This window comes from Bos javanicus, chromosome 10 (genome assembly GCF_032452875.1).
Source record: "Bos javanicus breed banteng chromosome 10, ARS-OSU_banteng_1.0, whole genome shotgun sequence".
In the NCBI taxonomy this organism is placed as follows: domain Eukaryota; kingdom Metazoa; phylum Chordata; class Mammalia; order Artiodactyla; family Bovidae; genus Bos; species Bos javanicus.
This window is the reverse complement of record NC_083877.1, coordinates 80,250,689-80,276,628: the sequence shown is the minus strand read 5'-3', so window position 1 is coordinate 80,276,628 and position 25,940 is coordinate 80,250,689. Positions and strand designations below refer to the sequence as shown.

The 25,940-nt window shown below is 51.6% G+C and overlaps 1 protein-coding gene across 5 annotated transcripts in view; it reads left to right on the top strand.

Annotated features, from left to right (window-relative positions):
- The window catches only part of ACTN1 (actinin alpha 1), a 98,168-nt gene that overhangs the window by 35,352 nt on the left and 36,876 nt on the right, over positions 1-25,940 (top strand). For all 5 annotated transcript variants that reach the window (XM_061429227.1, XM_061429226.1, XM_061429230.1 and 2 more), the window contains exons 2-3: positions 19,296-19,410; positions 23,665-23,784. In XM_061429227.1, the coding sequence (XP_061285211.1) occupies positions 19,296-19,410; positions 23,665-23,784 (235 nt within the window). The remainder of the gene's footprint in view (positions 1-19,295; positions 19,411-23,664; positions 23,785-25,940) is intronic.

The following is a 25,940-nucleotide window of genomic DNA, read 5'->3' as shown; positions in this document are numbered from 1 at the left end:
CATGGCAGATGCAGGGGCCCACGGCCTCCCTTCTTCCTTATTCCCGAGGTTGGCCTGGTGTCCATGATCGGTCCTCTGTGTACCGAATCCCCTTCCAGTTTCCCCCAAGAGGCTCCTGATGATGATTTCAGGTTGATTTTTCTCCCTGTGTTGGTGGAGAGGTTTGGGGAAGGGGGGCGGTGGGAGGCATTGGAATTGCTCTTTTAAGGTGTTCCAGGGTGAGATGGGCCACCCTGACTGCACAGCAGGGTTACCTCTACATGGACAGGGGGCTTCAGCAGCTGCCTCTGCCTGGACCCACCCCCAAGAGCGATCCGATTGGGCTGCAGTGAGGTGGGCTGTGGGCAGTGAGAGAGGAGGAGCACTGCCCAGGCTGGTGCCTGTGACCTGCTGCTGGGCCCGCGGGAGGAGCAGGAGGGAGGAGGGCCACGCTGAGCCAGTGTGGGTTAGAAGCATGAGCTCTGCACTCCTCCAACTGGCTGTTTGATGTGACCGTGTGAGCATCTCTGTCTCAGTTTTCTCCTCTGTAGAATGGATTGAATGACAGCACCAGCCTCATAGGGTAGCAGTATTGAGGGCTGGCTGTCTCAATAGTGACAGAGCACTTGGGGCAGTGGGCCGCGGAGGCAGCCTGCTCTCTGAAGTCCTTTGTGCTGACTTCAGGTTAGATTGTCAGGCTGCAGACGGTGGGCCTTCTGTAACCGTGGTGAATGCTGTGGATGTCTAGCACCTGCTGCCTTCCTCTGTTGGCTTGGATCCACAACCTTGGTGTGACCTCTGAGCCCTCCTTCCCTCCCTCGCTCTCTCCCTGAGTATCTCTCACACCCACCCACTTCTCTGTCCCTGCCACCACCACCCTGGTCTAAGTCACCTTTGCCTCTTGCCTGGACCTCTCTTGCCATGGCCCCCTGACTGGTCTCTCCTGCCATTCTGGTCCTCCTCTGATCTGTTCTTCACACTGTGATTATGTAACTCTTTCTAAAATGTAAGTATGTATAAACTAGCACCTGATTCCTGCACACCCACCTTACCCTACCCTTCAACCCTCAGCTGAAATCAAATAAAACCTCTCCCTTGTTCTCAGGAGACACCATCCAGCGTCCTGGGGAGCTCCGTGCTCCTGCGGTCTGCTGGCTCCTGGCTCCCTGCTCCTCTCTTCCTGCATCAGCCTGAGTGTCCATTTCTCAGTGGCTTCAGCAGCCTTCATCCCTTCCCCTGGGGCCATTTATATTTTCTTTCCCCTGCTTGGGTGACACGACCTTCCTGGCCATCCCTGACCCCACACGTGCAGTGGGTGCCACGCATCTCGGTTTGCACCTGTTGTCCGGATGTAATTATTAACAGCCTCTCCCTTTGTTTTCAAGTGCCCTGGTTTTGCTGATAAACTTTATGGTCCCCCTCCACACTTACAGTCTCTTCATCTAATTAAAATTCCTCAGCTCTAAAAATTCACTTACTTCCTCAGAGCAGTGGTCAGAGACAGACAAATAGACAGACAGACAGACAGACACACACCCTGGACCAGGTTGTTGTCGTTTAGTTGCTCAGTCATGTCTGACTCTTGAGACCCTATGGACTGTAGCCCACCAGGCTCCCCTGTCCATGGCATTTCCCAGAATACTGGAGTGGGTTGCCATTTCCTCCTCCAGGAGATCTTCCTGACCCAGGGATCAAACCCATGTCTCCTGCATTGCAGGTGGATTCTTTATTGCTGAGCCAATGGGGAGCCCCTGGACTTAGGGGCTCATTTTAGCCTCATATCTTCCATAACTTTTTCTCTACGCATTGAAGCTCGGTTTGCAAATATATATTCATTTGTATGAGTCTTTGATTAACATTTGTCATCCTTCTTAGACCAGAGTCTTCTTGATTTAGGGACTATGTCTTTACTTGGTCCATAGTGGGACCCCCAGTTCCTGATCATGCTCAGTAAGAATTTATTGAATGAGTGAGTGAATGGATGGATGATGAATGAACCTGGCTCCAGCTGACTGGCAGAGGGAGCCTGGGGCCTGGATGGTTCAGGAGCATCTGCAAGGGCCTGCCTTGAGGGAGGCTGCTGACATTGGGCCAATCCAAGCCTAAACAAGCCTGTTGTCCACACCCTGGCATACACATCCCCTGACTTGGCTGCCCCTATAATTATTCATGGCCTTTCTCAATGGGCTTTGTGTTCAGGAAGCCAAAAGAGACAAGAGTTCAAACCCTTTTCCCACCTCCCCAAAACTGAGACCTAGGAGAAAGAGCTGCCCAGCCCATTCTGCATCTCTAGGGAGCCACAAGATCCAGAACCTTCTCTTGTGGCTGGACGTGAGCTCTGGCGTGATTCTCATCCAGTGTCCTGGGCTGCCCTCCCCGAGACAGGCCCAGGGACTGCCTGGGGACAGCCGTATACACGCTCGTGTGGTTCTCGGCAGACCCGAGACTGGTGCTGGCCGAGTCCTCATTGTTCTCCAGCCTGAGTGAAGAACCTGGAAGGGCCTCAGTCCCCCACAGAATGGAAAAGGCTCAGGCACTGGCATCCTACAGAGCCCAGTTCCGATCTCAGCTCTGCCTCTCACTAGCTGTGTGACAGGGAAGGTTGTTGAATGCTGCTGACCCTCGCTTTGCTCCCCTAGCATAGGGTTGTTGAGTAGGTTTGCTGAGATAGCGTGTGCCTCACTGAGTGGCAATAATAGTGCACATCTTTGAGCAACTCTGAAACCTTATTCAGTCTCTCCTCCCCTCCTCTAGGGGCTCCCAGAGGTCCACTTTGCCTCCATTGTCCCCTCCTTAAATTTGAGGGCTTAGTGCTGTCCTTTCCTCTGGAACAAGGTTTGGGGGAGGCTGCCTCTCTCATGCCTTGCACACTTTCTGAGCAGAAGTCTGGAGGTGGGAGACAGTGGGTGTGGATCTCGCAGCTCGCTGGAGGCTATGCACACACTCACCCGCAGACAATAGCCCCGGTCCCGCCTTCTCCCAGCAGTCGGTTGGGTGGGCCTGGCCAGATCTGTCTACGGCTGCTCTTCCTCCCACCCTTCCAGAGATGTGGAAGTTTCCACAGACATTTCGGTTCCTCAGTCTCCCCTCCCCGTTCCTGATCCCCCTGCTGCCCTGTCCCTTGAGCCGGGCTGGCCACACTGAGGTGTTGGCCGGCCGCCCGGCCAGCAAGCCTGCTGTGCGGGGCTGCCCACACGCTGGGTCACGGCTGGGAGGGTGGAGATGGCTTTGGGCTACGTCCACCTGGGCCTGGGTGGGGTTTTTCACGGCCCAAAAGTTGCCCATGATTTCTTAATAAAGGGGTTTGAGGGTTTCTGTGCTGCTTTACGGAGGGTCTTCCCAGGTGGTACTAGTGGTAAAGAGCTCTCTTGCCAATGCAAGAGACATAAGAGATACAACTTTGATTCCTGGGTCAGGAGGATCCCCCAGAGGAGGGCGTGATAACCCACTCCTGTAATTCTTGCCTGGAGAATCCCGTGGACAGAGGAGCCTGGTGGAGTCGGACACGACTGAAGTGACTTTGCACACAGGCACTCGCGTGCTGCTTTATAATGTGCTGTGTCTGTATTTTGGGAGAAGAAACTTTATTTTCCTGGACATTGGGTGAAAAGATTGACTTCGTTAGGCCCCTCGACTCCGACTCATGGCCCACTTGCGGGTCCATCCATGCAAGGCCACTGCATAAAACACGTCACGTTTTACCCTAAAATCTCCCTGCGATGGTCATGCCGTTGGTCCCCCACCCCTCCCCTTCCAACACAGATGACAGAATGATGCATGTTCTCCCAAGGACCCCCGTGTTCACTGCGTGAGAATTTCTTCTAGAGATTTCCTGGGTGGATTCTTGGGCAGGTACGTGTTGCACTGCATAGCGTAGCAGTGGCTTGCTCTCCAGTATGGCTGCACAGCCCACCCTCCAAGCCAGGCACGAGGGCTCCGGGATTCCTCAACCATAGTGGTATTTGGGGTGATCACCTCTAATTGTTTGCCGGTCTCTTGCGGATTAAAGGCGAATTATTGTTTTATATGCAGCTGAGGAGGAATTCTTAAAGTGCCAAGCCTTCTGTTCCCTTCCTCCATTCAGTGTTCCTGAAACCAGAAACTTCCTCTTCGGTATGGAGTGATTGCAGAAAGCTCCGACTCCCCAGGGAGTGGCGGTTTATAGACGGTCTGTTAATGCTTCATCCTCCCCACCCCCACCCAGAGTGCACATCACTGGCGTGGTTCCTTGTGGCTTGCAATGCTTGTGCAGCTGCTGGGTTCTCAGCTTGTGCCCCCTGCCACCTGCTTTCTGCTTAGGGCATCTCTGGTACCCTGAAGGCTCTGGGTTCCCTGGAGCTTTGAACTTTCTTTTGGGAGGTTGTTTCTACTTACATTCGGTGTGAGGGCATGTGGTAGTCCCTTGGGAGGGAGGTGTGGGTTTGTGGGCTGAGGTTGTCTTACTGATCATATGTCCTTGATTGGGTCAAGGAGCCCAGGGCCAGGAATTACTGGGGCACAGTGCTGGCTGGTGCGTGCTGGCCCAGACTCAGGCACACACCGGGCACCCGGGCAACCTCTGTAACCCTTGGGTGGTCCAGGTGACCATCTAGAACACATAGGCAATTCCATGGACCCTGAGCATTTTCTATTATCTCACTCCTTTCTGTGAGTATCTGTATTTTAGTTCTTGTATTTAAATAGGGAACTCTAGATATTATTAACAACTTAGCATGTGCTAGGCTTTTTGCAAGGGCTTCCCAAGTACACAGTGGTAAAGAACCTGCCTGCCAGTGTAGAAGGCACAAGAGATACGGGTTCAGTCCCTGGGTTGGGAAGATCCCCTGGAGGGAGGGCCTGGCAACTCACTCCAGTATTCTTGCCTGGAGAATCCCATGGACAGAGGAGCCTGGTGGGCTACAGTCTATAGGGTCGCAAAGAGACAGACACGACTGAGTGCACTCACACAAGCTTTTTGCAAATGTTAGCTCATGGAAACCCCTTAACAGCCCAGGGAGAAAGACTGAGGCTCAAAAAGGGCAAGAATTTGCTCAGGTCTCAGCGTTAGTAAGTGGCAGACCCAGACCAAATCCAAGTCTTCTGCCCCCTTACGCGTCCTCTTAAGCATGAAGCCCATGGTGCCTAGTGTGGTCTCCGGGCCAGCAGCAGCAGCGCCAGGTGGATTGTTGTGGGAAATGCAGTTTCTCCACCTGTCCGTTAACTATGGAAGCAGAAGTCTGGAGGGATGCGTAAATCTGCTCTAGCGAGCCCTCCAGGTGATTCTAATGCATGTTCAAGTTTGAGAACCACTGCATGGAGCTACTCTGCTCCACATTTTTCCGTTTGTTTGCTGCCCTGCTCTTGTGTCATTGAGCTGATCGGTGTAAGCTCAGACTTTGGGCCTTGGCCTCTCTTCGGGGGTTTCCTGCTCACTGGAAGAGGTCCAGTGGCTATCTCTATTGGGTCTGGGGTCTCTGGGAACCCCTCCCAAGTCCCTGAAAGCATTGGGCAGAGCTGATGCCCCCGCTGCCTCCAGCTCCAAGCCTCTGGAGGTCAGAGTTCCTGACCCTGTGCCAAAGGAGATGCCTTGAGAGGGCAGGGGTCCCAGGGGTGAACTGTGGGACAGGCCAGAACAGAAGCTCCAGTCCAGCGGGTTATTCAGGGACACAGAGAAGAGACTTGGGAAATTTTTTGATCCAAGCAGTGTCTCTTTCTTTTCTGCAAATTTGTAATAAGTGGTTTGGCCTCTCCAAAGGCTCCCCCTTGAGGGGCTTGGAGCCCGGGCAGAATCTTTGTTCCCAGTAAGCAAAGCTAGCACACTCATTAGAAATGACCCTGGCGAGAGAGGGGTCGCTAACTGTACTGCATTTTACTTTTTGAGCCCCCACCATCAGTCCAGTACTGTGCTCTTTAATTCTTATCACAACTCTAGGACGGGGTGGATTGATTATTCCCATTTCATGGATGCGACCATCAAGACTTCAGGCTGTAAAGTTGAGAGTCACAGATCAACCACACAGAGGAGTCAGGTTAGATGCTTGAGGTGGCCAGACCACAGATTCCCATATTTTATGAATACCAAGCAGGGCTTGAGCCTTGTCATGTGGGGAAGTTCTCTATGGAATTGAGTGGCCCGTGGCTCTCAGCCTCGTGCCAGGAAAACCAAATGACCTCACATGTGAATGGCTTTTCCTTCTTTGGGGAAGGAATGTGCAGGCCATTCCTGTGAGTTGCAGCCCACGTGGCCTGTGTGCTGTCAGACCCGCAAGGGCCAGACTTGGACTCCAGACGTGGGGGAGGTGTCACAGGCAGGCCCACCCTTGGCTTGGCAGTGGGGAGCAGGCTGTTCTCGACTTGGGCTCCCCACCGGATGTGAAGTGTGCCCAGGAAGAGCCAACAGGCCTTTTATGGCTAAGCAGGTATCCTGGAGCGTGACCTGCTCTTTGGAGTCACCACTCTCTGGGGGAAGCAACAACAAGACCAGTGGGGGCTAAAGCCCGCAGCTCAGGCCTGGCCCGAGTGCCACACATGGGCCCAGGGCGAGCCCAGGCCTCCCCCCTTGGAGTCTTGGTCTCAGTTGCCTCAGTGCCTAGAGAGGACGGGGGTCTGGGGCCTGCCTTTGAGACTGGTTCCTTGCCAGTGGGCCAAATGGGTTTTTAAAAGACTTAGTGGGGTCTTGGAATATTTTCATTAAAAAAAAAAATAGTTTTGTTGATATATATAATTCATATACCATACAGTTCACCCATTTAAAATGTATAATTTAATTTTTTTAGCATATTCAGATATGTGCAACCATTACTGCAGTCAATTTTAGATCATTTTCATCACCTCCAAAAGAAACCCCACCCCCCTTAGCTATCACCGACCCCCAGCCCTAAGCTACCACTACTCTATGTCTGCCTCTTGTAGATACATTTTTGGTTTTTTAACATCCAGGGAGCACTTAGTCTGCGTCAGACACTGAGCTAAGCCTTCTGTGTTAGCTCACACAACCCTCTTTTAGAACAGCTGCACGGAATAAGCTTTTTTTTTGGTCTTTGTCTGAAATGGCAACCCACTCCAGTATTCTTGCCTTGAAAATCCCACCAATGGAGGAGGTTGGTGCAGGCTACTATCCATGGGGTCGCAAAGATTCGGGCACGACTGAGCGACTTCACTTCACTTCTTCACTTCACTTACTGATGTGAAGACTGAGGCTCCGCAAGTCCAGGATCTCAGAGCCCGTAGTGACAGAGCCTGCTGATGGCTGGACCATTGCTGAGGCTCTTTCTTCCTGGGAGAGGCCAGCTGTGGATGGTGGGGGCAGTTGACACTCATTGGCCTGGAGCTGGGAGGGAAACCCTTGTTGCTTCACTGGGATCACACGCCACCTGACTTAAAATGGTCCTGAAATCTCTCAGCAGCCCCAGGTTCAGTCGGCACCTGCAGGAAGGCCCTGGGCTGTCTTCCAGGGGCCTCGGTGGGAAGAGGGGCCTGGAACACTTGGAGGGGCTGGGAGCTCTCTTCTCTCCAACCAGGACACGGTTATTAGGTCACATCACCTCCTAGATGAGCCATTTGGCCCCCTGTGCCCTGGTCTTGTGGCCTTGGCCACCCTCCCGTCATCTGGTGATGTCTCCCCGAGTGGGCTGGAGGTGGACGTAAGCCAGAAACACGGGCCCCTGCTCCTCCGCCTCCTGTTCTCCTCACCCTGGCCAGAGGCTGGTCTTGGGGTTTCCTCTTTAGCTGGAGAGATATTACAGACCTCTTTCTTCCTAACTTGTAGAGCTCTGTGAATGATTAACTTTGATCAAATAGAAAGGGAATGGGAAGCGAGAGCAGCAGGAAGCAGACACTGATGGGACTCCCGTCCCATCCTCACGCCTGGCTGTTCTGCCTCCATGGCCTTCACCTGAGAACAGCCCTGCACATTGTGATGTTCTGTATCCCCATTTGTCAGACAAAGCAACTGAGGCCACGGCCGGTTCATTAAAGCCACACAGCCACTGAGGGACAAAGGCTGGCTGGTTTAACATTGTTTAAAGCCTCTGTTGTGAACAGAGCACCAGACTGTCTTTAAGTACAGGAGGTCTAATGTGGTCCTTTTTCATGCCGTGCTAGGCTGTCATAGGTCTTGTTATCCCCATCTTACAGATGGGCATCCTGAGGCTGGGATTGAGAATTTTGTCCGGAGAGACACAGCTAATGAAAGGTGTAGGTGGAGACCCGGCTCAGTCCAGTTACAGAGTCCAGCTCCGTTGGGAGCCTCCAGCCACCTGCCTCTGAATTTCCGGTTCCCCAGCATTCACTCGACTTGGGGGGAGAGCGGGTGGGGAGGTGCCCTCTCAGAGCAGAGGAAACCGCCCGGCGTTCAGCACCACTCCCAGGTGGGTGGAGAGCAAACAGACCTGGGTGGAGATGTTCTTGGGGACTCTGCTTTTCATCGTGAGTGAAGCAGCTGACAGCTTGCTTTGAAAGGCTGGCAGCCAGCCCTTGATAAGTTAACCAGATACTCCTGTTTATGTTACCAGAACCCTGGGCATTGAGATCACTGCTGGCAGGCCTTTGCTTGGACAGCCCACCCAGTGCCCATGCCCTGGCCAGACTGGCCATGTGTGGGGGTCAGAGGGAGAGAGAACTCTCCCTGGCTGGTCCCCAGTGACCTCCCCCGGGGCCAGCAGATGCTGCAAAGACCTCGGCCCTGAGTTCTCAAGGTGCCCTGGCCTGATGCTTGAACATGGCGGCCAGGAGTGGCAGAGGAGGTGGGCTCTGCCTGGCAGCCCTGGCAAGGCCCCCGCCCAGAGGGGTGCGGCGGGTTGGGAGGCTGCTGAACTAATATCTCAGGTGATGAGCCCTAGAGCCTAGACCAGGGTCCTGGTGCCCTCCTCCAGGGAGGAGAAAACCATCCGATGAGAAGCCAGCTTGTATGGGAAGCCCTGCACCACCTTCAAGAGGCTTAGAAGCTTGTTTGGGCTTTTCTGGGCTGCTGGGCCAGGGGTTTCTCCTCTTAATTTCCTGACAGTTTGCTGTCTGACTATCGAGGTGGACATGTGGGTATGATTGCTGCTTTATCTTCATGTCCTGGTCCCTAATTCTGACTTTCCTTATAATATTTTACACTGATAAGGCACGTTAGAGTTTTTCACAACCCTTTCTCTATATTCTTACTAATTCTTTTAAATAGGTGGAATAATTTTTCCTTTATCAACACTTTTTTTATTTGGAAGCGTGTGTTTTCTCTCTGATCATTCAGGAGCACTGACCCCACCCCAGTGCCATTCTAAGTCCTCCTAGAGAAACCGGAAGTTCCCTCTGTCCCATCCCTGAGGTCCGACTTACCAGATAAATGTACACACTTCCAGACAGGCTTTTCTTATATTTGCATAGTTTAAAAAAAAAAACAGATGACTGCACATGGTATAAAATTCAGAAGAAACAAAAGAGTATTCTGTGAAAAGCAAACGCCACGCCCTCCCCTGTCAGGAGCCTCCTGCCTCCCCTCCCTGGAGGCAGCTGCTGGGCCAGGCCCTGTGTGTCCTTCCAGGGATATTCTGGCATGAAGCTTTTAGGGACTATCCAGTGAAATAATAACAGGTGTCTTGTTGTGAGGGGTAGGCAATCTTGAGACCGAAACGCTGATCATGCATTGAGTCACTGAGATGAAACTGCCCCCTTGGACTTGACTGATATTGGCCTCTCTGAAAAGGGGCAGAACCCATCCATTGTGATCAGCCTTACACGGGAACAGAAGACGTCTGATGTGCTTTCCTTGGTTGTGGTTTTAACGCTCGCGTGTTACAATGGGACAAGTTGCCAGGCTCTGACCTGCAGGGTCTGAGGGATGCTTTTGAGGTTACATAGGTGGAAAGCGTTGGGGTGGCTTATACCAGGCTACACTTATGCCTGGCTGAACCAGGGCAGGGTGCAGGTTTCCTAACCCCTGTGCCTGGAACAGTAACTCCCCTGTAGTGAGCCGGGGGCTGGTGTTGAGTGTCAGGATCCCAGGGGAGTGGGAGGATATGCCTGGGAGAGATGTGGTCAGCACGTGAGTCTGGGGCCTGGCAGCTGGTGAGGTAGGTACTGCTGTCTCCCACTCGCTGAGCCAGTCTTGATTGGCTGCAGGGGGGGTATCTAGTTTACCCTGCTGCAGGACCAGTGGACAGGTCAGCCAGTAATGGACAGCCTGGACTAAGAGGAGTGAGTGCTGGCAGGCAGAAGGCCAGGGAGGAGATGGGGACCGCCAACCACATTTGCAGACAGATGGGCAAGAAGAAAGAAAAGGCGCCGGCAATTCAGCTACAGGAACACGAGCTCTGCTGGCATTGGGATTTTGTTTCCATCATTTTCTCTCATTCATGTGATCGCACATAGTTTTAAGCCTGTGGTGCATACAGTCTTGTATCCTGCTTTTTTGTTAATTACATGTCAGCCTTTTCCCGTAATAGTTAGTTTCAGAACCCATCATTTTGGCCATCTAATGTTCCATTAAGTGGATGAACCATAATTTACTTAACTAATATTTTATTAATAGAATTTGGGGCTATTTCTGATTTTTTTCCTCTTAAGTAATGCTGGCAAGGATGTTTTTGTCCCCACGGCCCTCCTCTTTCTTAAGTGATATTTACCCAGGAGAGTGTCCCAGCTTTGGGCTCAGAGTCTTGCCCATTCTAGCTCCCCTTGGCGAGGTGCCTGCCACCAGAGATGTGCCCCGCATCGGCCTGCCCACTGTGACGTGTTGTGGCTTTGCCCTTTAATGGGAATTTGCCCTTTAATGGGAATTAGCAGAAAGTCGCTTTTGCAGATGTTGTAAATGAAGATTGGCACCTTGGTTTGGGTTCACACAGCATGGCAGTGTGTGTACATGAATGTGTGGGGCACACCTGTTGTGATCCCTGGTGACAGGTGTGGGTCCCTGATCGAGCCCAGATGAGAAGAGCCCCTGTGGCCACTCACAGGATGGACCTTGAGTTTTTGATTGCAGATTCCCAGATGGCTGATGCCGGCAGCGGTCTGCGAGGAATGTTGACCCTGCTGGGCGCAGCTGTCTGCTGAGTGTGTGTGTTAACACACACGTTCCCGTATGGTAACTCTGTTGTTAGGAGACCTAGAAAGGTTTCACGTTTTCCTACAGTGGAACCAGGGACCTGCCTGTATCTTTTGAGGGGGCTTCGGAATGTCTTACTTTTATATTGTCCTGCTACTGCTAAGTCAATTCAGTCGTGTCCGACTCTATGTGACCCCATAGACGGCAGCCCAGCAGGCTCCCCCGTCCCTGGGATTCTCCAGGCAAGAACACTGGAGTGAGTTGCCATTTCCTTCTCCAATGCATGAAAGTGAAAAGTGAAAGTGAAGTCGCTCAGTTGTGTCCGACTCTTAGCGACCCCATGGACTGCAGCCTTCCAGGCTCCTCTGTCCATGGAATTTTCCAGGCAAGAGTACTGGAGTGGGGTGCCATTGCCTTCTCCGTTATATTGTCCTAGCGTTAAAAAATTCTAAAAGTCCAGATTTCTGGCTCCTCTTCATTCGAGGTCTGCCACCTGAGGACCCATGTTCCCTTGTGGAGCCAAGGAGAGAAGCCTCCTGTCTCCTCACTGCGCCTGCCCTGGTCCTGAAGCTGTGCTCTGATTGCCACTTACCAGCTTGCAACCAGGCCTTGGTGCCCATGCTGCTCTCCTGAGTAGAAACCCAATGGAGAGCCCAAGAGGGCCTTTGTTTCAAGACGAATCCTTGAGTACACATGGAGGAGGCGAGGTCTCACCAGTCCCACTTTTCTTACGCTTGCCCATTGTGCTTTTATTAAACCTCTTTGTGCCTTAGTCTCCTCATCTGTAAAATGGGGAGAGTAACAGCATCTGCCTCATAATGTTGTCATGAAGATTGAGTTAAAAGGGCTATGCAGAAGGGGATCCAGCACAGAGCGAGTGCTCAACAGATGTTAGATGCTGCTGTTATTATTATTAATGGCATATGTGTCTGTTTCCTCTAGACTAGATTCTCAGCCAAGGTGTGTTTTTTGGTTATCGCAGCTTGAGGTGAGGGATGTTCCCTGCATGTCGTGGGAAGGTCCAGGAATGCTGCTAAACATCCCATGATGTATGGGACAGGCCCCAAACCCTGAACAAAGTAGTAGCCGACCCAAAATATCAATGGTCTTGAGCTTGAGAAACTCCGCTCAGACATTGAAGCGTGTAGTCTTGGTCCAGTTGAACTCTTCAAACACATCTCTGAACCAACTTTTCAAGGGCTGCTTTGCACTCTTGAAGAATCAATATTATAAGGGACCTACTTAGCTCAGCCCTGAGGGGGTGCTTGGTTGAGTCCTCTCTCAGCACCTTCACCAAGCACATGCCTTTGTTGGGTAACACATCCAGCACTTGGTCTGTCCTTTATTACATTGAGCTCTGGTCTTCCTGTTCTTCATCCTCGTAACAACAGTTCCCATTTATCGAGCCTTACGTGTGGGTGATTGTGCTTAGCACTTGCTGCGTGTTGCTGCACTGATCTACAGCACCCTTCCAGGCGTATTCTATTATTATACCCATTTTACAGATGTGGGGGTTGAGGGTTGGAGAATTAAAGTCATTTGCCCGGGGTTACTTGGTCAGAGGTGGGATTAGAACTAGGTCAGTCTTTCTGTAGAACACACGTTCCTTGCCGTTGCTGCCTGCCTTGTTCTGCCCAGGGCTGCACCCAGCACGTTTATTTGCTTGTCCATAGGAGGGTCTTTCAAATATTTGGATGAGCCCCTGAGTCCACTCTTCTCTCTTCCTGGTCAGGGAGCCCCACTTCTCAGAGTTCTCCTCAAAGACATATGTTTCTGACCTGCTCACCATCCAGAATATTCTTCCATCTCTGGACAAGCAGCTGCCTGCCTCGGGACTCCCCTTTCCTCTCTCCATCATGCTACCCGCAGAGAGGCAGCCCGCCCCACGCCAGCTCTCCTGATGGTCCATCAACTCAAGACGCTGTCTGCCAGTGCTGACCGGAGTCTCTCGGGGTGGTGTTTTCACTTCACAGTGATGAGTTTCCCATGACATGCCACAAGATTCGGTTCACCTGTCTGCCCTTGGTTCTGCTGTTCCCTTCCAGCACCCCACCCACACCTGAAGTCCCCATGGTCGTGGTGGAGCAGAAAGCATGTGGGGCTGGGACTCAGGAGGCCAGGTTGTGAACATACCCCAGCTGTGTGGCTTAGGAAAAATCACTCACCCTCTCTGGTCCACATGCCCCAGTTGTAAAGTGAGGGTTTGGCTCTGATGTGCCAAGCATGTCTTCCAGCTCTAACGTTCTTTGATGGCATGTGTTGAATAGCATGAACTTGTAATAATTATCTCTAATTATTGTGGTAACAGTAATGAGAGGTAATTACGGAGCAGCCCCTGTGTTACAGACCTTCTTTTCAGTGTTTCTCAGGAAATTCTCCACTAATCCCGTACTGTCATTACTCCATTTTACAGACAAGCGCCTTGAGGCAGAGCCACTTGAGTCGCTTGCCTGAGGTTATCACGTGGCTAGAAATGGATGAGCTGGGGTTTACCTTGTCTTCTTCAGAGTAATCGAATCCTTCCCCTCTCTTGGATTCCTGCTCTGTGAAGTGATTTTTATTTTCAGTTAAAAAAAAAAAATTTTTGGCCGCACTGTGTGGCTTATGGGATCTTAGTTTCCCAACCAGAGATTGATCCCATGCCCTCAGCAGTGAAAGCGCGGAGTCCCTCCAGGGGTTCCCCTCTGTGGATCTTAAGCAAGTCCTGTGACCTTCCTGTGCTCGGCATCTTGTGTTTTGCTCCTTGTGTTTCCCTCCTCCCACCAAGGTCACGACCCTAAATACCGCTTGACTTCAAAAGCTCAGCCCCTGACTCATGCTTACAGGGTAATCCTCTGTACCCCAGATCCCAGCTGGCTGTGATTATTCAGACACCTTTTAGAATCTAAAATTTAGTCAGTAATGATGGTAGTGACTACTACGTCATACTTAATATATTTCAAACCACATTAGTATTAATATTATGTTATCATAATTAATAAAAATTAACAACTTAGTATGTTGATATTAGCTTTTCCTGATTCTTGTGTGTGTGTGGTAGATACTCTGTATTGTTTAATCTTCACTGCAGTCCTGTCTGGTAGATGCTATTGTCCCCATTTACAGATGTGAAAACTGAGGCTCAAAAGGGCCTGTGGGGCTAAAGTCACATGCTCGTGCATCTGCTGGGAGGGATTGGGGGCAGGAGGAGAAGGGGACGACAGAGGATGAGATGGCTGGATGGCATCACTGACTCGATGGACGTGAGTCTGAGTGAACTCCGGGAGTTGGTGATGGACAGCGAGGCCTGGCGTGCTGCGATTCATGGGGTCGCAAAGAGTCGGACACGACTGAGCGACTGAACTGAACTGAGTGCATCTGAGCTGGGAAGTAGGGAAAGCATGGTCTCGAAAGCCATTTGCCTTATTTTAAGGAAATGTAGGGAATGTCCTGGCAATGCAGTGGTTAGGACTCAGTGCTTTCATTGCCAGGGGCCTGGGTTTGATCCCTAATCGAGGAACTAAAATCCCACCAGCCACATGACTCGGCCCCACCCCATCCCCTCAGCTGCAACAAAAGGAGATATATGGACAGGATACTTGTTAAAGATGTAAGGGAAAGCCCTTAGAGGATCTCGTGTGAAAGCAGGATTGTGAGACCCAGCAGAGAATGTAGACAGAGATGCTTCTCTCTCCATCATCTCCATGGACCTTGACCAGCTCCTGTGTCCCATACTCTCCCACCCCCCATAGGAGCCGGGCCAGGACCATTTACAGCCTTGAACTACAGTGCTGGATAGTTACCCTCTTTGTTTCCTAAAATCACCTTCATGCCAGATTACACGTGGGCAGATGCTTCCAGGTCAGTGAGAAGCTGAGCAGCAGTTGGGGTCCTCTGCCAGCCCCTCCCTCTCTGTCTAACGTCCTCTGAGGCTGTGCAGTGGGGCTTGAGGTGGGTGAAGGATGAGAAGGGAGTGAGCCCCACTGTAGCTCTGGCTGCCCTTCCACCATGGAGCCCAGGCTCTTTCCCTAAGACCTGAGCTGTCTGCACACCCAAGCTCATTCTACAGCAAAGCAGGTCCCGGTAAAGTCTATCAGCTCCTATCTCCTTTGTCCGAGACAAAGCATGGACCCCCTGAAAGACCTCCTGGAGCAAGGGGAAGCTCGGATGGGGCAGGGGCTGGTTGGGAGTGAGGCAGCAAGATGCCATCTGCCTTTATTTGAAGTCAGGATGGATTGTAACCCTACTAGGGCAGCCCTGCCTGCCACACCGGGGCATCTGGGCTGGAGGCCATGGGGCCAGGATCTCTAGCATGGGCGTCCCCTGTGGCTGGTGGCTTTTCCTCCTGTCCAGGGGCGGGTGCCTCCCTCAGTCATAATTTGAGAGCTGGGGCTTCAGGACCAGGGCCTGCCCACGCCAGAGGAGGGTGTCTGTGCGGTGTGCAGGGAGGACCTCACTCCTGACTCTGTTGTCTCCTCTCCCGGGGCCCTGTCAGCCTCCTCTGCTGGGGATCCACAAGGCCACGGTCAAAGTCATAGGCTTTCTGCCCCCACAGCGCACTTTTAGCCCTCTTCCCATAATACATCGGGGCCAGTTCAATAAAAGTTCTCGGACACAAGGTTGGTCATCTTGGGGACACGGTGCATTGCTTGCATGGATGGAACCCGAGCTGGGTGGCTGGAGGAGGGAGGAGAGTGTGGGCTGGGAGCACACAGGGCTGAGTCCTCCGAGGCCCGTCCCTGGGGAGGTTGTGGAAGAGCTAGTTTTCTCCTTCCTCTAATCATTTATTGAGCATGTTCTAAGTGGCAAGCACTTTGTAGATGTTTTCCAGTTAATCTGCCTGATATTTATAAAGTGCCGACGCTACCCCCATTTTGCGGCTAAGGGACCTGTACCTGAGGTTTGCAGGCGAGCCTGCACCTCACGTGGCTGGTGAAGAGTGGACCTGAGTGCTAAACCATATCTGGTTCCCCCAAGTGCATGTTTTTGATCACTGAGTTTCTGTTTCCTCTGTGGCCCGAGCTTCGAGCTGGGCGCTGCTTGCTGGGGAGGCGCTCAGAGGCCCCTTCCTGGTAGTCACCCTGTTGGGGTCAGGACGAGGCCTTGGGGTCTTAGCCACGTGTGGCCCCCCGCAGCCTCCGAGGCAGGCCTTTGTGGGAGGGAGTCTGGGCAAACACAGGTGCGTCTCAGCCTCCAGGGCTCTGGGACTGGCTTCTCCAGGAAATGGGGCTGGCTGCTTTCAACAGCACTTTTCCTCTTGCAAAAGCGGTATCTTTTTATCTCTTCCTCCTGCCTCTCACCCCATCCCCTCTCCACGACTGTGTGGTAAACAGTGAGATTTCATGGTCCCCCTAACTGTGAGGGTGCTGGCAATTCCCACCAGGACCCCAGCACCACTGGACCTGAAACTCCATCTGAGCTGCCGGGGTGATCCACTTCCTGCCAAGTCGGCAGAAAACCCCAGGCAGAAGCTGAAGGTGGGCCTGGGAGGGAGATGAGGGGAAGGTACTGTGGAAATGCAAGGTGGTGGTAAATGACCCGCCCTCGTCAACGTAGAGTGTGGTGACATCCTTTGTATATATGGACACATGGCATCTGGGAGAGAACAAGGAACCACAAACAAAATTATACTTATTGTAAACATTTAAAAATTCTTTAATGTTTTTTTGCATCAAAAAATTTACAGCAAAATGAAAAGAAAAACTAAATAGCTTCTCATCCCCAGCTAGGTTTGCAGTGTCAGCACGAGAGGAAGGGGACCCAGTGAATACTTTTTTTTTTTTCCCCTTTATTAAAATTATTTATTTGGCTTTGCTAAGTCTTAGTTGCAGGATCTTTGATCTCCATTGCAGCATGTGGGATCTAGTTCCCTGACCAGGGATTGAACCTGGGGCCCCCGCATCGGGAGTGTGGAATCTTAGCCGCTGGACCGCCAGGAACGTCCTGTAACCACTCTTTCCTGCCCTGCTGTATCTTCCTTCCTCTGGGCCAGAGGCTTCCTGGGGCCTCAGAGAGCTGTCAGTCCCTCGCCCTGACACCTTTGAGGTGCGGTTGCATCTTCCTGGATCCTCGCACTTTGTATCAGTTCCTCACTTGCTCCTTCACTCACTCAGTTGTCTCATTTTTACATCCACCGAGTGTCTGTCGCACAGGGCAAGGATTTTTGTTACTTTGCTCAGTGCTGCATCTGTGACTCTGTGCGCTGAGACTCTAGGGTGAACACTTGAGTCCAGGTGTGAAGCTGACCAGCAGCCACCTTGCAGTGGGATTAGAGCAATGATGGAGGAGATGCAGGGTGTCAGGGGCTGACACATCACCCCATGTGGTGGGTGGCTACTCTGAAGGCTTTCTGGAGGAGGTGATCTCTTAGCCCAGTCTTAGAGTGTGAGTTGGCCGAGCCTGATGTAGAGGACACTCCAGGCTGAGGAGTCAGTGTGCGTCCCCTGCCCACCTTCAGTCTATATGTCGGGTTCATCAAACTTTGGGACAGCCCACACATCCCTCTTGCCTATCATGGGAGTGGGCTTGCCTGTAGAGTGGAGATGTGTTTGCAGGGAGAGAAAAAGAGTATCCTGTGTTGCTAAGTGCCTAGTGAAATATGATTTAAGAATGAGGCCTGGACTTGCTTGGTGGTCCAGTGGATAAGAATCCGCCTGCCAGTGCAGGAGACCTGGGTTCGATCCCTGGTCTCAGAAGATCTCACATGCCTCATGTGCCACAGCTCCTGAGCCCGCATGCTGCAACTACTGAAGCCTGTGTGCCCTAGAGCTGGCAGTGAGAAGCCCACGCCCCTCAGCTAGGGAGTAGCCCCTGCTCATCACAACTGGAGAATGCCCATGCACAGCAGCGAAGACCTAGTAGAGCCATAAATAAATGTTGGCGGAATGTTGTAACACAGCCTCCTTTCCCCTCCTTGTGTGACTGCTGTCTCTGCTTCTTGCTCCAGGCTCTTCAACTCTTGCTCATAAACCTGCTCAAGCCTTTCTTCTCCCCAGTGCTCACTGGTGTGGCATCCTGCCCTCCTCCTGCCCATTTTTGCCACTTCACTTTGGAGTTTCCCAGGGCAAGAGGAAGTGGTGGTGGGGGTCATGAGTCTGGTGACCCTTCCAAAGAGGAGGAGGATTTCTAGCGTGGATGCTGCTGTTTTGATGAATAACTCACTCTCAGCATTGCCACTTGGCGGCGTGAGTGGGGAGAGACCTGGCTGGCCCTGCTGGGGGTGACTGGATGTTGGCTCTTGAGTCCCTATGTAACTGAGATTACCATTTGGTGCAGAGAAGTCTTGAGTCACCAAAGAGTAGTTTGGATCTAAAGCAGGAAAGCTCTTCTCTCTGTTTGTGAGCTGGGGAGAGGCACTTGCCCAGGTTTTGCTTGGATGGGCGAGTGAAATTGAAGCGCACACTTTTTATTTCTCGTCTTTGTTGAGCCACCCTCTTCCTTGAGTGAGCCACCAGGAGGTGCTTTTGGCCTGGGACAGCTTGGTTGGTGACCTGCCCGGTCATCTGCTTAAGACAGAATACAGAAGCTTCAAGGTTGCTTTTCTCTCCCCACAGATTAGAAAATTATAGTGATGATGATCTTTCATTTAGTCTCCTTACAGTCCCTTTTTAAAATTCTTGCTCATACTTGTGCAGTTTAAGGTGCCTCCACCTCCCACCCCCAGGATACACACATACACCATGGGGTACTTACCTTTCTCTCTGCTTATCCAGACACTATTCCTCTGAACTCTGTCCCCAGTAAACCTGATTAATGCTCTCCATTAGCTAGCTGCCAAGTGGGCAAGGATTTAATAAATTTATTTACCCTAAGGTGTTAATGAGGCTTAATATTTTACCTCTGGGATACTCCACCTTGTAACTGTGAAGATCGATACTAAGCTTTAAAACCTAAGAGGTAAACTGGTAAGAACAGAATCATACCACTTCTAAATGTAGGTGGGGATAATGGTTTTGGAAGAAGGTCGGGAGGGTGGACTTTAAAAGGAGGGTGCTCCTTTGTCCATCCCACTGTGCCCATCTGTGCTGCTGGCCCTGCAGGGCGACCCCTCAGCTATTGCCCTGCGATGAGGTAAAGGAGATTGTGTGGGGAAATGATGCTGAGAGGTTTTATGGGCTCTACTGAGGGCTCTTTCTTGCCCTCTTTGACCCCGTCAGATATCTTAACCAACAAGGATGACAACACCAGCCCACTCGGCACCTTGCACAAAACAGCCGGAAAAATGACATGAGGCAACAGGGTCCTGGGGACACAGTGAGGCCCTTGTGAGAGCCTCAGAGACCTTGCGGCTTGTGGGAGAGCCTGACCACTTGCTCGTCTTTCCTTCCTGCAGACGTTTACAGCATGGTGCAACTCCCACCTCCGGAAGGCAGGAACACAGATCGAGAACATCGAGGAGGACTTCCGGGACGGCCTGAAGCTGATGCTACTGCTGGAGGTCATCTCAGGTGAGCTGGACCATGGTCTTGGGAGTGCCGAGGCAAAGGTGATGCCAGACGGGCAGGGTCACCAGGGTGTAGGATCAGACATTGCCCAATGGGCTCTGCCCCTTTGGAAATGCTGCCCCGACACCTCTGCTTCTGCTCCATCTTTGGTTGGGGCTAGCTTTGGAGCTTTTGAAAAAGTGGGAGATAGCGTGTGATTTCAGACCCTGAGACTGAGTTTGGGCTTGGCTCTGCTGCTGACCCTCTGTGTGTCCTTGGACAAGTCACTCCCTTTCTGCCTCAGCATCCTCATTTGCATACAGAGCGGTCTGAAGGTTGGTCTCTGGGGTCTCTTCTCCTCCAAGGCTAAAATTCTTTGGTCAGGAAAGCAACCACATCTGACTGTCTCCAAATGCTGGCTCCTCTGCTGCCTGTCCACCTATATCAAGGTGATCCTAGTTCCTTATCCAGTCCCCAGTTTGGGATTTGGATGTCCAGATATCTGGAGGGACAGCTCCTCTCTCCAATGCCTGTCTCCACTTTCTTATAAATACCTTTCCTCCACCAGCCCTTAAGGGTTGGAGGTCCTTGAGATTCTAGCCTTGGCTTACACACTGGTCAATCTAAGCTGCTTTCTTCACTTTATCTTCCATCTTGATGCCAGTGAGTCCTAGACTAGGGTCAGTCCAGCCTTCTTGGAGGCTCCAATTCAGGCTTAAATCCTGAATTGCACTGGGCATCTCCACCCATTTGTGCCCCAGGCTTCAATACTGTGTACCACACCTGGCCCTTGCAAACCTCTTTTTCCTCCTGCAGTCTTTATCTTGTTCTTCTAAGCCTCATTCAGGAATCTTAGATAGCTCTTCTTTGGCATTTAAGTTTCATTCATTCTGTTTTCTTCTTCTGTTCTCCTTCTTTGACCTCTGCTACACAGATATTGTGCCTGCATCAGCTTTCTCCTAGATGATGTCCAGAGGCCTTTGACCCCTCCTCCCAGCTCCCCCCTTCTCACTGGCCTCCATCACCCACACGTAGCCAGAGGGTCCATCTAATAGCCCAAATGTGGTTGCACTGTTCCCTGCTTGAAACTTTTCAGTGCCTCCCTGGGGCTTTGTACCTGCAGCTCACATTCCTTAACATAGCTAGCAGAATCCTTCATGAGCTGGCACTTGCCTTGTTTTTGACTAACTGTTCCCCAAAAGGTGTCAGACTCTCTGCCACAGGAAGACATGCAGGCCCCCCCGCCCCCAACGTGTGTGTCCCCCTGCTCTTTGTTTTCGGTGCTTTTGCACAAACTCTGGCTGGCTTCTCTGCCCCTCGGTGCTTTAAAATATTTCCACTGCAGGTGGGGGTAGGGGGTGTGTGTGTTCAAATATACGTAACTTAAAATTTACCGTTTGGGCCGTTTTTAAACGTGCACAGAGGCATTGAGTGCATTCACATTATTGTGCTACCGTCGTCACCAGTACTCATCTCCAGGCTTTTTCATCATTCCCCACCGAGATGCCATGCCGTCATTAAATGCCAACTTGCCATCTCCTTCTCCCCCCAGCCCCTGCCCACCACCATTCTACATTCTGTCTCTGTGAACTTGGCTGTTCTAGGCTTCTCGTATTAGTGTAACCCTGTAGTATTTGTCCTTTTGTGACTGGCTTATTTCATTTAGCATAAGGTGCTCATGTTTCCTCCATAAAGTAGCATGTACCAGAATCTCCTTCCTCTTTAAGACCAGACAATATTCCATTGTGTACATATGTTCCACATTTGTTTATTCAGTCATCTGTCATTCACACTTGAGTCGTTTCCACATTGTGGATATTGTGAGTAATACTGCAAAGAACATGGATATACAGATACTGTGTAAGTCTCTGCTTCCACTTCTCTTGGGTATGTACCCAGAAGTGGAATTGTTGGATCCTAGGGTAATTCTGTGTTGAATTTTTTCAGGAACTGCCATATGTTTTCCTCTAACTGCCTTTTATTTATTTTTTTAAGTTTTAAATGTATTTTTTCAATTGAAGGATAATTGGTTTACAGAACTGAATTGGTTTCTGCCAAGCGTCAACATGAATCAGCCATAGGCACACATATGTCCCCTCCCTCTTGAACGTTCATCTCCCTCCCCATCCCACTCCTCTAGGTTGTTACAGAACTCTAAATGCCTTTTAGAGTGTCCTTATTACCTCTTCCTCCAACATTTCTTAGTTTAAGCAAATCTGGCATTGTTCTTTTTCATTTTTAAAAACTCGGTTTAGGCATCTCCTCCGGGAAGGCTTCCTTGACCATCACCCCTTCTGTTCCTGCTTTGGGTGCCTGCCCTCCTCTGGGCTCCTGGAACACACTGTTGATCCCTCTAGCACGTCATTTGCCACACAGCAGGATTGTTCTTGGCTCGTGTGTTTTCTCCCCACTGCACACCTGGCCCCGGAGGGCGGGGACAAACTCGTCCATGTCCCAGGTGCTCAGATCTATATACTGGGCAGGTAGGGATGCTCAGCAAATATAGAGTGACCGACCGCCCAGCTGGGCTTTCTGAATACCCACCAGGTGCTTGCACTGAACAGGCCTGTGCACATCTGTGAGGCGGCTCTTCTGTTTCCTGGGGTGGGGAGAGACTGAGTCATTGAGACGATGCCTTTTCCTCCCTGAGTGTCTCTGGAGATGGTTAGGATGGCAGGAAAAGGAAGGGGGGGTACCCCCTCTGCAAGGGGACCTCTGCTGCCTGTAGAGGTCCTCTGAGTGTGGTCCCTGGACCACCCAGCAGAATCAGCAGGACTACTTAGCCACATGTGGGTTCCCAGACCTCCAAAGTCAGAAACTCAGGAGGAAGGGGAAGGGGGCCAGACGCCTACCGTCAGCAGGTTCTCCAGGTGATTTTGTGTGGACCGAAGTCTCAGGACTTTGCTACCTCCCTTGTCTTGGAGGAGCCTGTTCCAGCCAGTGGATGTAGCTGGCAGTTAGGCTGGCGAGCTCAGGCTTAGCAGGACCTAAAGGCTGGGGCTCTAGTGGGAGCAGCCCTCGTGGGGCGCGGTGGGGTGTGGGGGGAGGGCCACAAGGTACTGGCTCCATCCCACCTATTGGAAGGGAGCCCTGGGGCGTCTCATCTGCCCAGGGGGGCAGTAGGATACCTTCCCAGAGAGGGTGGGCTGTGGCCACAGCCTTGGGAAAGCCACACATGGGAAGTCTTGATTTAATAATAAAAACCCAGCTGGGCTTCCCTGGATGCTGCCAGGCCAAGTGACATCTGTAGCAGGAAGTCTGTTCTGTGGAAGTCGGGTGGGGGCTCTGGGGAGGGGGCTCCCTGGAGAAGTGCTGCTCTTGACAGGATGAGCATGGCCAGCATCAGGGCCACCATGCCCCTTGGGATCTCTCAGCCAGGCTGTTGATGTGCTCAGAAGTGGGGTGGAGAGGGGGCCGCTGGGCTGGGCTGGAGCCTGTGGTGGGTGTGACGTCCTGAGTTCGAGGCTGGTGGTTCTCAGACCTCTCAGAGACTGAAAGCTGTGCGCCCCTTCCCCAGGTCTGGGCACACGTTGCATGTATACATTTTTCAAATGGCTTCAGGGGATCCTTGGACACCTCCTTCCTGTGCTCTGAGCAGGGTATTTGGAGAACCAGCTCATCACCCCCTGCTTCCCTGAAGCTCCTGACCGTAAACACTGAACAGCAGAAGCTCTGTGTGGGAAGCAGGGGTCAGGGAAATGGCCGCTGAGTGAGGGTGGAGGGTTGACTTGGAGCTGAGCTGAGAGTGCCCCTGGGCAGCAGGAAACGGATAAGAGCTGTTGTTCTCAAATGAGAGAGGGGCTCTGTGGGCAACACACAGGGAGCTTTCCCCAAATACCCTAGCATGACCCACACCCTCCCCCGGATCGGCCTTTGCAGATGCTGTTCCTTCTGCCTTGATCGCTGTTCCCTGCAGTCTGGGTCTGTTGGCCTCCCACTAAGAGGCCTCCCCTGCCCACCTCACAACTCTTTCACCCTCCTACCTGCCCTCCTCCTCTGCAGTCTCTTTTAAAGCATTTGTTTTAAGCATTTCTCCTTTTTGGCTTTTTGTTCATTTGTGTATGTTGATGTATGTTGAAGGTCTGTCTGTCCCCCTGGACCGTAAGTCCATGAAGGCAGCGAGCTGTTTTGTTCACCCCTGTATTCCTAGCACACAGCCAAGTCCTTTGACATATACTCAGGGCTTAGTACAGACTTGTTGAGTGGCTGCAAGCAGTTAGAGCTGAGAAGTAGGAGAACAGTGTTTCACTTCCCATTCCTCCCTCTCCATCTGTTCAGGTGAACGTTTGGCCAAGCCCGAGAGAGGCAAAATGAGGGTGCACAAGATCTCCAATGTCAACAAGGCCCTGGACTTCATAGCCAGCAAGGGGGTCAAGCTGGTGTCCATAGGAGCTGAAGGTGAGTAGGGCCTGCCCCCTGGCTGCCCCCCACCCCCATCCCACCCCTCTGCATCCAGCCGGATTTTCTGCCCCCACCTCTTGGTTCTCTTGGCCTTTTCTAGCCTGACTCCTAGACCCACACATCCATGGGCGCATTTGGAAGTAGGGCTCCCAGCACCTGGCTAGCCGGTGGATCCTTCATGTAAAAACATCACTTTCCGTCTAGTCTCTGTACCTTGGTGACCGTGACCCCAACCCCCCCACCCCTTTAACCCCCCACCCCCCGCTGAAGCCCAGCACTGTCGGATCCGTGGGATCCACATGTGTGGAATGCCACATCCCCCTTCTGCAGGCCTGGCTGTGCTCCCCTGTCCCAAGCACAGAGTTCTGCAGCCTGGGGAGAATGTGTGGACATTGGTGCATACCGGGAGCCCCTGCAGGATGGGTGTCCAGAAGGCTTTAGGTTTCTTTTTTTGGCCACACTGCGAGACATGAGAGATCTTAGTTCCCAGACCAGGGATCGAACCCGTGTCCCCTGCATTGGAAGCATAGAGTCTTAACTGCTGGACTGCCAGGGAAGTCCCAGGAATATTCTTAGTAACATTTCCCTGCAGAGCAGCTTCTTGAATTTTTTCCCTTTTACTTAAGAAAAAAAATTTGTTTATACACCTGAAACTAACACCAGCTTGTCAATCAGCTATACTTCAATCTTTAAAAATTGTTTAAAGTTCAGTTTAAACCATTAATAGCATGTTCTTAATGGTTAGAAGGAGGTGGCACAGTTTCTTGTGTGCGGTTCTGAAGGACTTGGAGAGGGTCAAGGTGATTAGAATAAAGTACCATAACCAGGCCCCATGAGGACTGTGTCCCACGGATTCATCAGTGGATTGGGCACCTCTGTGGTGCCAGAGACTAAAAGGTGAGTAGTACAGTCTCCATTCATTCATTCATTCATTCATTGTAGATATAACCTGGACTGTGGTTACTGATCACTTGCTCTGCAGCAGGCACTGTGCTAAAGCCTTTTGTACCAGGGATCTTATTTCATCCTCGCCATAGCCCTTTGAGATGGCTCGAATTGTTATCCCCATTTTACAAAAAGAAAACATGTGCCTAATGAAGATTAACTTGTCCAAAGTCCCGTCTTCAGCAAGTGGTAAAGCCGGAACTCAAATCCAGGTCAGAGTGACACTAGAGAAATGCCCCAGAGGGTGGCCTTTCCTTACAGAGGGTGCGGGGTGTTGTTCCAGTAAATCCATGCTGCTGCTGCTAAGTCGCTTCATTTGTGTCCGACTCTGTGCGACCCCATAGACGGCAGCCCACCATGCTCTCCCGTCCTGGGATTCTCCAGGCAAGAACACTGGAGTGGGTTGCCATTTCCTTCTCCAATGCACGAAAGTGGAAAGTGAAAGTGAAGTCGCTCAGTTGTGTCTGACTCTTAGTGACCCCATGGACTGCAGCCTACCAGGCTCCTGTGTCCATGGGATTTTCAGGGCAAGAGTACTGGAGTGGGGTGCCATTGCCTTCTCCGAGTAAATCCATAGCAGCTGATCTTTTTCTCTGGTTGATGATCTGAAAGTCCTCCTCCTTTTTTCTGAAAATTGAGGGGTTTGATATAGCAAACTCAAACTGAGAAACTTGAGCACAGGAGCTGGCAAACTATAGTCCATGGGGTCAAACCTGGCGGACCCGGGCTTTTGTAAATATTGGAACACGGCCACACCCGTTTGTTTACATATTATTGGCTGCTTTCCTGCTGCAGGCAGAATTGAATAACTGTCTCAGAGACCATATCCCTGCAAAGCTGAAAATATTTCCTATCAGGCCCTTTACGGGAAAAGCTTGCTGACCCTTGCCTTATCAGGGACTCAGGCTAGTCCTTGAGGTCATTGTGGGTGGTGCCTTTTGTGTCCCACCCCCTGAGCTGTGAGGCAGAGATCATGTCTCCTACATCCTTGTGGCCCCAGCTCCCAATGGCATGCTGCCCACAGTCAGTGCTCAGTAAATGTTTGAAGGGCTTGTGTACAGCAAGGTACCAAAGAAGAAAAGAATTGTTTGTTCTCTTAGGGAGGAATCAAGACTTGGCAGAAAAAGTTTCAGCTAAGCAGGGATGGGAAGCCAAAGAAATCACCACTCTGGTAGTCTGCTACAAGCTCAGATGCTCCCTGGGGCAGG